The 12,325-nt window shown below is 36.7% G+C and overlaps 1 protein-coding gene across 3 annotated transcripts in view; it reads right to left on the reverse strand.

The window, feature by feature from the left end:
* Window positions 1–12,325, reverse strand: part of LOC124595676 (myosin heavy chain, non-muscle) — a 280,898-nt gene that overhangs the window by 81,223 nt on the left and 187,350 nt on the right. For 2 of the 3 annotated variants that reach the window (XM_047134534.1, XM_047134536.1), the window contains exons 3-4: window positions 9,551–9,678; window positions 7,966–7,989 (exon numbers count right to left, since the gene is read on the reverse strand). In XM_047134534.1, the coding sequence (XP_046990490.1) occupies window positions 7,966–7,989; window positions 9,551–9,678 (152 nt within the window). The remainder of the gene's footprint in view (window positions 1–7,965; window positions 7,990–9,550; window positions 9,679–12,325) is intronic. The other variant, XM_047134535.1, reaches the window with a different exon arrangement.

Here is a 12,325-nt window from a genome sequence, read left to right on the forward strand (position 1 = left end):
ACTGAAGTGAAATAAAAAGGCTTCAAACATTTTGAAAAACAAATTTCACAATGAAGGATGGGAAAGGCATTCATCTCAAGGAAAAACTGCCAGTAACAGGTTACTAAAAACTGCTAGTAAAAAATGTCACAGACAATATATATTAAAAAAATAAAAAGTTGTAAACTGCCCATATAAAAGAGGGTTCCACACTGACATCAGGCCCAACAGTTACACTGCCCTTTATCTGTTATTTCAATCAAAACTAGTAGTTCTGTGTGGCCTGGTAATACAGGGGTAGTTGCTGCATGACAAAAGTCAATTTTCCAAGGCTAAATCATTTGATACACAGTGTATGGAGAATAAAAGCAGATAAAAATTTACAAGAACTAGCTGAGGAACTCCATGGCATGTTGGATGAACATTTCAACCAGTTTCTGAATCAGTACCTACTGCCTTACAGAATTCCCTTTTGTACATGGAAAAACCATCATAGTTGACCGCAGAATGAAGACATAGCAATACATTCTTTTTGGGGTTGAAAAACTCCAGATACCTGTGCTGATACCATTTTTCCTTGAAAATAATGATGAGGACTGTCAATTTCTTTGAACAAATTAATGAACAAGACAGAAGGTGACCATTGGAGAAAAAAAAAAAAAAAAAAAAAAAAAGAAGAAGAAGAAGAAGAAGAAGAAAGGTGGATGCTAGTTTCTTAATGTATATGGGTTGGTGGTTACAAGTATGATTGTATGTGCCAACTGTACACTTCAGTAGTAAATGCTAAAATATTACTCGGTGATGGGTATACCAGCAGACAATTTGCTTCACATGAAGAGGAAGATCTTCAAACAGCACAGATAGCAGCTGTAATTATTGTCTAAACTATATGGTTCAAGGTTTCGACCAATATGCAATACCCACATCCATTACGTTCAAACTACCGTATGATGTGTGGTACAGTTTATCTTGTACCATTACTAGTTATTCCTTTCACTGTTCCACACACAAAGTAGAGCCAGGGACAAACCATTAGCTGTATGCCTCCACACAAACTCTAATTTCTCTTATCTTTGTGGTCCTTGTGTGAGATGTATGTTAGCAGCAGCAGAATCATTCTGTAGTCTGCTTCAAATGTAATGTTCTCTAAATTTTCTCAATGGAGTTCCATGAAAAGAACATCTTTTTCTCTCCAGGGATTCCTATTTGAATTCACAAAGCTTCTCTTTAACACTCACATCATGATCGGATCTACTGGTAAAAAAATTTAGCTGCACACTTCTGAAGGCTTCAATGTCTTCCTATACTCCAACCTGGTGGGGATCTCAAACACTAACAGTACTCAAGAATATGTCACACTAGTGTTCTATACAATGCCACCTTTATAGGTAAACCACAATTTCCTAAAATTTACCCAAAAAAACGAAAGTCGATATTTCACCTTACATAGTACCATCCTCATGTGCTCAATCCATTTCATATCACTTTGTGGCATTATACTAGGATATTTAATCAACATGATTGTCTCAAGCAGCAGGCTAGTGATGCTGTATTCGAACATTACAGGATTTTTTTCCTACTCATCTGAACTAACATATCTCTGCATTTAGACCAACCTGTTGTTTGTCATGTCAATTAGAAATTTGGTCTGATAAGTAAGTCATCTTGCATCTTCCTACAGTCACTCAACAATGACACCTTCCCTATACCACAGAATGATGAGCAAGCAGCCACAGATTGCTGCTTACCCTGTCCATTAGATTCATTAGCCTGATTTCTTGCTTATTGGGTTATGTGAAACACTGTCTATCAGGTAACAATTTACAGTCTTCAGTACTTGAAAGACCATACATGGGATTCAATGGAAATAGCTACACCAAACATGCTCCAGGCTATATGGAACAAGTTGAAATATCTGAAACTTTGTCATTCCACAATGGGGTTTCATATTCATTCAGGAAAGAACTTTAGCAGAGATCTTTTGCAACATTATAAACTTTAAACCATAAAATAAATAGTTAATTTATGTTCGATATCTTCCATCCAAACAGTCTGTATAAACATTCAGTCGCATACAGTACTTCATCCCCCACACTTACTGCACTGCCCCATTATGTTTGAGCAGTTTTTAATTTTTTAAATAGTGTACAGAGAAGCCAATCTAAGGTATGAAGTATTAGTCCTCTAAGAAGGCACAAATCATCATTTATTACGAAAATAGAGGATGTGTTAAATATTAGTACCGATTTTGCAACGCCAAGGTACAATTACAGACTTTGTCACTTCAATAAACAAATGCAATTTAAGTGCACTAATTACATGACATTCATTCAGATGAAAATTATACTTAATATAGTCTTCTTTAATTTAGCACAGAGTGAATCACTCACAATGCATGCTTTTCAGATTGTGAGCACACAAATGGGAACACTGGAATTGCTGTCATAATCGTCATAATCCTGAAGTTGTGTGTTCTAACCCCAAATTCAAGTGCAATAATTCCAAGAATATACTGTATAATTTTTGTGAACCCTCAGGTTAAAAATATAGAATCTAGCGAATTGACTGTGATCCCAAAAATCACCTGTACACCGAAAACTTCACCAGATCTCAAGGTAATTGAACTGTAAACTCATGACCCAACTAAACAATAAACAGAAATTTTATCCCGCAAATGAGAAATGAATTTCACAACATGCTGACAAACTTGGGATTCAGGTGACCGTTTGAAAATGATTACAATGACCAGCAGAAAACTTAACATGGCTAAGTAATTAACATGGGCAAGCATCCCCTGACACCACATCATGCAGGAAACCATAACAACAACCTGTATTTTTAAGACTATGTGCTATGAGCAAGATCATCCCAACAAGCAACAGGTAGTTTGGTTTGGTCACACCAGAAACTGGTAGAATAGCTGCACAGAGAAAGAGGAGTAATACAAGAATGGGTGTGCAGCTGTGATTGATGAGAACAAAGACATACCTTGGAGGGGCACAACTGATTATTCTTTTTTTGTCACTGTTCATTAGAGACCCCTGTTCTAAAAATCTGCTTAGTTCAATTGTTGCAGACAACAGCTATCCCAACCAGCCAGCAGTTTATGGGTGGATAAGGTTCCGTCTTCCAGACACTGAGATGTCATCCAACATCCTGACATTCTGCTGCACATACTAAGGCCTAAATCAAAGTCTGATGTGTCTGCAAATCCCACCCGCCTTTCTTAAGTGTCCTGAAATTATGGAGGCTCCATAGTTGGTCTTATTTACTTCATTCTGTCATTATTGTGCCAGTACATTTTAAGCTGCTTTTGTATCATCAGTAGCACCAGTCCACAATAAATGCAAAATGATAACTTCCAGCTTGTGCGAGGCTGCAGTCCTAGTTCATTTCAATTTCACGTAAGACCCCGAGATTCAATGTACTATTTTACTTCACAGCTGCCAGAAATTTGAATTGTTTGTGATTAGTATGTACATGTCCTCCCCTCTGGTGTCCAAAGCATTTAAATTTCACTACCCTCAAGACTAAATATTTCATTGGCACCCAATGGCAAAATGTTTGTTGGCATGAAAAAAAGTTTTGCAACACCCTCATGACTTGCTCAGTGTGTTTTCATTCTTTTTATTTTTTTTATATGAGACACTTCTTCCTCAACTGGATACTACATTTTGGATGTAACCAGGATGCCTGTGTCAACACAACAGTCTCCACACAATTAATTTGGCCTTTAAGCATGGCATTTATTATGAACAGAAGTACCATGGGCATCCGCAGAAAATTTTCCAGGGAGGACAAGATTCAGAGCCGTCAGTTTTGACGTAACTAATTTGGTAAGCTCGAGAATGCGTCACCCCAAAGAAGTACATTTGAAACATTCACAAAACATTGTATCCCAAAAGATAGAATTTTTTAAATAGATTTCCTTTATACCTGAAAAGTAAGAATATTTGAAAAGTATATACAAAGTATATTTTTTATGCTTTTATTATGAATATGGATGCCACACTTTCGATTCAACGATCTTAAATTACATCCTCTTATCTTTACATACAGGGCATCCAATGAGATAGGAAATAAAGCTAGAACTCATTGAGAAACATTACTTCTTCATACTCCTACAACGTTAGATTGAAACTAAAATTAGAAATCTGAAATAGGTAAAGAAAGTCGGAATTGCTGTGATGATCACAGTGAATATCAACGAAGAGGAACTAAACTTTAAATAAGGAAATGAACTTTAAAAAGGTTTATTTAACTTCAATGCCATCTGTAACACTTTGCTTATAAAACCTCACTCCTGCTCATGTTAATGGATTCATTACATTAGTTGCACAATTTCTATTTTTTATTGTTGACTGACAGTAATAAGGTTCAACAATACGTTTTGAAACTACATTTTTTTTGTTTTGGTTAGATAATGTGTAACCCATGGACAATATATGACTACATGCACATGTGACACCTCAATCAATTTTTACAACCTAGTATTGCACCAAAGTGTAGTTTTTCCAGTTTGACACACAACTGGGCAGCTTGCCAACTGGAATGCAGAATTTGTAGTTCTGTGATTGTTTGTGGTGCTGTGTTGCACACTCAGATGTTGAGAAAGTCCAAACTATGGAGAGCACATTTTTCTACTTTAAAATTTCACACTTCTTTTCCTCTCTTTTAGACAGACAATGGTATGTGGTTTTTTCAATGGATGTGTTTGTGTCTATAGATTAAGTACAGATGTACACACCTCCAGTATAGCATGGCTGTCTTCTTTCAATTGTACTACAATATGTAGCACAGTTGTGTAAAAGAAAATGTAGAATCAGCAAGCAAACATGGGCTTTCCTTGTTCACAGGTAAAAGCTAAACTACTGACACGATTCCATCATGCAGTAATTGCACTCTTATGAGAATTGGGGAGGGATGACTGGCTCATATGTGGCTGCTACAGTTATGAAGTGTTGGGAACTGACAATTGAATCTGTGAGTCAGGATGCTGAACCAGCTTTTTTCTACAGCACTGGAAGGGCTGAACAAGAAAATGACTAAGAAATTGAAGACCTTATTTTGGCACAGTTCTGTAAAGATCTGCATCCATCTTGGCTGTAGAAAAGCACCAAAACCACAACCACACCGAGGAACTGGCATTATTTCCTGTAAACAGAGTGGAACTAAGGAACTCCCAGATATATAATATTTACTCAAGCAGCAATATTTCCCTTTGTAGACAATGGCTGCTGCAAATTTGAGAGAATTCTGCATTGAATAAAAATCCATTACCCACATTCCAGGAGGCGGCATGTGCCGCTGCCCTCCCTGTCTGTCTTGTGGATGCCAATGAGAAGTACAAACCCCCTAGCAGCAAGGTGTGCGACAAAGCTAAACAACGGAATGCCTGGAATAGAACCCCAATCAATGGTGTCAGTTACCTTCAACAACCAGTGCAGAGCTTGTCTTACACCTGATGGTCATCGATGAGTGTCAAGACAACCATGTATCAGTTTAAGTCTCCAGCCAACACTCCCACATACTAAGCAGCAAGGTCGGTCAGTCATGTTTTGGGCCAGTATCATTACCATAAAGGGTGATTTTAGAGTAGCACAGTGTTTGAAAATGATCATTCCAACTATTGTATATTCCTACAGTACATTCTGTAAAGGGTTAGTCTTCCCAGACAATAAGAAACGAGCACACTACGCCCATCCCATGAACACCTCCACGAGGCATAAATCAACTGAATGGAATTGCCTAAAGTACCTGCTGATATGAAATTAGCATACTTGGAGCCATCTGTAACTTGCAGCATTTTGTCAGAACACTCCCTCCTACACGGGTTAGTGAGTTTCCGCAGCAATGTCTGTAGCACAGTGTGATATCCAAATGCCAAGAAACCTCAAAGTAAAATAATTTTAGTTTCATAAGGTTTATTTGTTCCTTCTCTCCTCACTTCGAATTCACAGACAGGCATGTGGCAAAAAATGTTTTTTGGGGCTTACCTCAATGTAACACCACTTCGATAATTCCCTTGAACAACATTGTTGAACAACATTGTAAGCAGTTCTTGGCGCAAATTTCTAAATTGAACACAAAAGGGTGAATGTAACTGACTCCAATTATCATATAGACCAATCATTTTGTGGGATCATTTATGATATTGTCCAGTTTGATAAAGTTGATCAAAACTTGGTTCCGTCAACTATAATGATTTTCTATATAAGAGACTACCTGCAACATGTTAGCTGTGAATCAATTTAATATGAAAATGCACAAAATATTTATCTGTCCACTTCACATACCTTTTGTTAACACTGCACAATATCACTTTTCTTCTTTGAACCAATGTAATAGCATTTAGCAAATGTAATGGTCATTTTAAACTACAATAGCATAGTAACACCTAGGGGCATAGTGCAACTGTATTTGGAGAAGAGTTCTGTCCTCATTTAAAATGCATTCAGTAGTAAATTTCGTAAAGCCTTCAAACATGAACATAAATGCTTTGAGAACATTTTTCATTTCCATGATATCAACAGTACAATATTGTCTATGAAGACATTATCTTTTACTTGGAAGTAAATTTCAAGACGGCTGGAATGAATTATGTCAACAAATGCTCACATCATCTAACAGAAGCACACTTTAAAACTGTGTACTGGACCATGACTAACAATCTCCTAGGCAGTAACTAAGCCATTTTTCCATAATAACCCTTCTTCCAGAAATGGTAATCCAGCCAAGGTACACAGAATAACTTCTCTGAAGTTTGAAAGGTAGGAGATGAGATCTTGGAGGAAGTAAGGGTGTGATAGCACTAGTGATTTGTGCTTGAACAACTCAGTCAGTAGAGCATTTGCTAGTGACAGTCGAAGGTCTCAGGTTCAAATCCCAGTCCTGCATACAGGGAATCTACCACAAGGTTTCAAATCAGTGCACACTCCACTGCAGAACAATTCTGAGAAGCACATCTGATTGGTCTGCATAATTCCTCTGTATGTCATTTATCCTCATTATTTGTGTGTTTTAAAGAAACTCAGATGCTGGAAGAAGTGCAAGCAACTGGTCATCACTAAATTATTACATTGGGAACATTGCATTCAATGTAGGACTGATGCCATGAACTTTGTATTTTTCAGATCAACCAGCTAGACCTTTATCTCCTATTACACTGCCAACCCACTAATTGATAAAAATTAATTGCTGCTACATTACTCACAGGTGCAGATCTGCAATTCATGCCCAACACTTTCTGTGGATCACAAATTACTATACCTATTTATAATAATGGAATGAAACATTTAAAATGTACATCCACTGTCGCTATGTGACATGACTGATTCCCCCTCCCGTCCCTCAACCTCTCCTTGTGGCTCACCGCGCACTGTGTTTCTATAGTGAACACTACGAGGGCTAGTTTACTGTTAGGCAACAAAACTTGTAGCTTTTTGATGCAAGTGGTTGGTGAGTACTGGACGGTTGCATTTATGTTGTTGTGTTCATTTCAGATTCCTGTTATGGAGTGTCGTACTTTCAAATTAGTTTTCACTCTGTATTATTCTTTGGAACTAGGATATGGACTATGTTTCAAGACAAATGTAATTGCAATGTTTCAGTGCTTGAAGTGCAACGGCACAGTTTCGAAAGATACTGTGTACTCATTCCAATAAAAATTTTTGTAACCCATAAAGCATGCTACAAGCAAAGAATATGTACAAGAGCCAAATACTAAAGTACCCCTCAAAATTTTTTAATTTCTGGGTACTATCTGAGAATCTGGAAACAATTAGCACACGATACAAACCATCGTCAAAAGCCAACAGGAAACTGTAGGTATTTCTATCTTTAAAAAACCATCTCACACATTAAGGGACTCTTTCTCAACCAATTACTATCTAGTCAACCAATTACTATCTACATATCATTTTTGTTGAGTTAATGTCAGATGCGAAAATTATTGAAGAGACACCAGAGACAAAACACAGTACTTACAATGATGAGTGCTGGGCTCGGGACCTGCCGCATGCAGCAGCCGTATGCAACAGAAACATCGTACACATGCAGTCACTATTCCAATAGAAAACATGCAAGATGCTCTACATGTCCATTATTTATTTTATATTTTAGACAGAAATACTAAGCAAACTAAGAAAGAAAAAGATATGTTGCTAATTTTACGAAGCTCTACTGTTCAGTCAAAAAAAATTTAATGTTCTGTGAGCAAGAAACTACTGAGAAACTAAATTTTATGTTTCATCATAGTTCTGAACAAGACTGGAAAGTACTAAAATTTACTGTTACATTATACACTTACTATGCTGTACATTGAATGCTCATAATAATGACACTGAGAATGTCTAAAATTCTAATTACACAGTTTACTAAATTCTAAACAGAAATTAGTTACTAAACTTATTTAACGTATATTTCTAAACTTTTTCACAACAACATATGTAGAGAAAAATTACAACATAAATCTTTATGATCTTTCATGAGAGCGTACCCACACCTAAAGCAATTTTTATTTCTTGTCTCATTTCCTAACAAATGAAAATGGCATCTATTAGAGACACCAATTATGTAAAAACAAAAATAAAATAGGATAGACAGTCTGCCACCACAAAGAATTTTTTAAAGACCACATATGTAAACAACTACTTTTGTTTTAATGCCAATGCAGAAGCTTCTAATACGAGAGCTATGACAAACACATTCCCCACAATATAAAATTCTGCTTCTCATTCAATATAAATGAAAGTATTGGGAAACTCAACAGATGCCTTATGTTAAAACAGTTCACATATTTAATTGGAAGAAAGCAAAAGAAAGGGTCATTTCTTCTTTTAACTTAAAATATGACTGTTCTCATTACAAAGGTCTGTCATTTTACGCTTTTGTTCCTGGAGCAGAGAGCATAGTATTACTAATGTTTGTTTGAAATTTGGTAAACATCTGGAAAAGAACTATTAAATTAGCACTGACACTTCAATTTGAATAACCACATAATCTTCTCGGAAATGTCATTTTAACTTTCAGAAAACTTTCAATTTGCAAAATCTTCAGATTCACGAAAAACGTACAGTCTATCATCATAAAGCTGAAATTCTGTACTGCATTTAACTGATACTATTACTGTTTATAGAGAGGTGGAACAGTTGACTCTGGACTGCATTCCACATACACCTTTCTAGGTGATATTGCAGATTCCTTAGCAGCACAAGTCCAACAAACAATAAAACTCTACATTAACTACTATTTTCAAAGGCCCCTCCCATGTGTGTAAAAGAAAGGCCACAGATCCCTCCTATGTGTGCACAAGGTGGTCAGACACCTCTCACAATAAAACCTTCAGCCACCTCCCAGAAGGAAACAAAAAGTTTTAAAAAATTGCCAAATTCTAGATCTCTCAAATAAATGGTATCGTGTAAATAGAGAAAGAAGATGCAGCACCACACCAACTTCTCAGGGGTTGATCAGCTAATCTGAAAACAGCAATCAGCAACGAAATGTACCACAAACTTCCAGGGCAGTCCAATTCCTCAGCTCCTTTGCAGGCACTTGCAGCATTCATACTCACAGTGTGTGGTGCTGAGCTCTTTGGCTTGGAGGCTGCTACATATGCCAGATACTGGATCACCTTCTTCGTATTTTCAGTCTTGCCAGCACCAGATTCTCCAGTACACAGGATTGATTGATCCTCGCGGTCTGGAACAGAAAGACATAAAATATAAAACACTCTTATAGAATAAGCTTTATTACGTGCAGAATTTTGCACTATAGAATGGACCTTCATGACAAATTCAAAACTATGAAGACTGCAGTCAGAGATCCAAGTGGTGGAGATCTGACTATCCTATTTTGCACACACTGTACAAAATATTTGCTTGTCTACCTGCAACTTTTGCTTGAGTAGAAAGACGTTTTTCAAAATTGCGGTGTACAAGACATGGCCAAGGTTACAATGGAGGAGGATGGCTTAGCTCTGTCTAATATTCACTCTGACATAGATTGTTCTATTGACAATGTAATTAACCAATCTGCCAGGAAGAATAGGCACATGGAATTCATCATTTAAGGAAAAGAACCACAATTGTAACTTTTTGCTTCATAAGATGGCATTGTCTTCTGAATGTGTATAATCAGATTAAATAAAACTTTGCATGTGACTTATTTTTTATTATGGTAAAAGTAAAGGTAGCACAAGAAATCTTTAGCGCCCCCTCCTGGAGGTTTTTCTGTATCCGCCACTGCATGCAATGACATCATATACTGCCTATACACAGAATTTTGTCAGGTGCTAAAAATGAGGACTTCATTCAATACATGGTCATCCTATTAAGCGAAAATTTGCATTTCAAATAGCTGATAGCTACAGTATTCCTACACCACGAACTATTATATAATTCTAAGACCAGTACTGAAACCAATGTTTTATAGGGCCATCTAATGAGGCAGTCAAGGTAGATATCTATAATGAAGGCCACAAATCTGAGAAATGGTAATTAAATTATTGCATCAAAACTGAATTACTATACGTTTTACAGGTGTATAGCTTGGATCAGAAGGTTATCTTAAACTTTTACAGAACGCACACTTCAATGATGAGATTTGATGTACTTGAAAGGGAGGCAGTAGTTGAATATGAAGCCTATCCTCCACATTATACAGTTTGTATAAATTTTGAGCATTAAAGGAAACCAAAGAGAAATTTAAAAGTCGTGATGGCACCTAAGAGACGAAATTAGGTAACAGCAAGTGTTTATCTTTCTTTAAAAAATGTTTCACACAGGAAAACTAAATCTTTCATGAAATCCAAATGCAATTGTGCACCAAGCATGAAAATACAATTGAAAAGACCTTATGGTTTGCCAATGACTTAATTCTGCCAAAAATGGCAAATGGTTCTGAAGGGTAGTTAAATGGAGTGGATTTAGTCTAGATGTTATCTGGTAATGCAAACAAAAGTAAAACAAGGATTATTCAGTATTGTCTAATTAATTTATGTGATTCTCAGGGAATTTAATTAGAGAATAAGAAATTAAAAGCAATTGATGAGTTTCGCTGTCTGTGCAGGAAAATTGTTGACAATCTCATAAGCACTGAAACTTTTACATTGAAATGGAACTTGGATGAACATCAACAGAGAGAAGAATAGAAGCTTTTCAAATGTGACCTTGTAGAAGAACATTGATAATTAGAAGGGTCAATTGAGTACTGGTAACTAATGCAGAGGTACTGAATCGAACTGGAGACTAAGCAGCTTCATGCTACATTTTACTAAATGAAAGTGCAGGTTGATAGAACATGTTCCGAGGTATCAAGGAATACTTGATTTTGTAACAGAGGGAAATGTGTGGCCAACATTTCTAAAGGGAGACCAGGGCTTGACCGGAATAAACAGCGGATGTAGTCTGTCACAATTATGCAGAGATGCACTGGGTATAAGCGTGCAGGGCTGAATGATACCTGACTACAGGGCTCCGAATCAAGGAACGAAGATGACGTTGGATGTCACTACAGATGGTCCACAAAATCTGACTGGATTATGATGGGCAAGGAAACAATCTCGGTATTTGCCTTAAGCAATTTTGGGAAACAATGGAGAATCTAAATTTTGATGGGAGGACAGGAATTCGAAACATGTTCATTCCGAGTGTGCCAGCTTGGTTTGTATCGCAGCAAAAACATAACTAATTCAAGTCTTGTTTTCTTTACATAAACAGGATTACATGGCAAACTAGCAAATTTCTTACAAGCAGGAGGATACATTTAGCTTCCAAATCACTGACAAAGTCTCGTGGCATCTGAAAATATCGGCCTCATGGTCTATGCTGTTAAGTCACTTTTTATGTTTGATGTGTAACTGCAACTCAAAAAGGGACCTAGTAAAGTAGCTGAAGACTACCATAGGGATGTCCAGATTTTTTTTTAACCGAACAATATAATCAAAATACCAAAAATGCACCAACTACATGGAACTACTTTGAAAAATGCGTTTAACATGATTAAAATACATAAAACTGAGTGTAGAAAATTAACAGCCATGAATTATTGAACAGTTCTCAGTACGTGCATATCTGGGTTCCGGATATATTTCAGCTGTGCGACCATTTAGACGTTGGAATTTTATTATATCATCGGCAAACCTCAAAGTTTTTATTTATTCTCCCTGAACTTTAATTCCTACTCCAAATTTTTCTTTGACATCCTTTATTGCTTCCTCAATGTACATACTGAACAACATTGGGGATAGGCTACAAACCCTGTCTCACTTCCTTCTCAACCACTGGTTCCCTTTCACACCCCTCGACAGATAACGTCCGATTTCTGTACAAGTTGTAAAGTCTTTCGC

The sequence above is a fragment of the Schistocerca americana genome, chromosome 2 (genome assembly GCF_021461395.2).
Source record: "Schistocerca americana isolate TAMUIC-IGC-003095 chromosome 2, iqSchAmer2.1, whole genome shotgun sequence".
Lineage (NCBI taxonomy): Eukaryota > Metazoa > Arthropoda > Insecta > Orthoptera > Acrididae > Schistocerca > Schistocerca americana.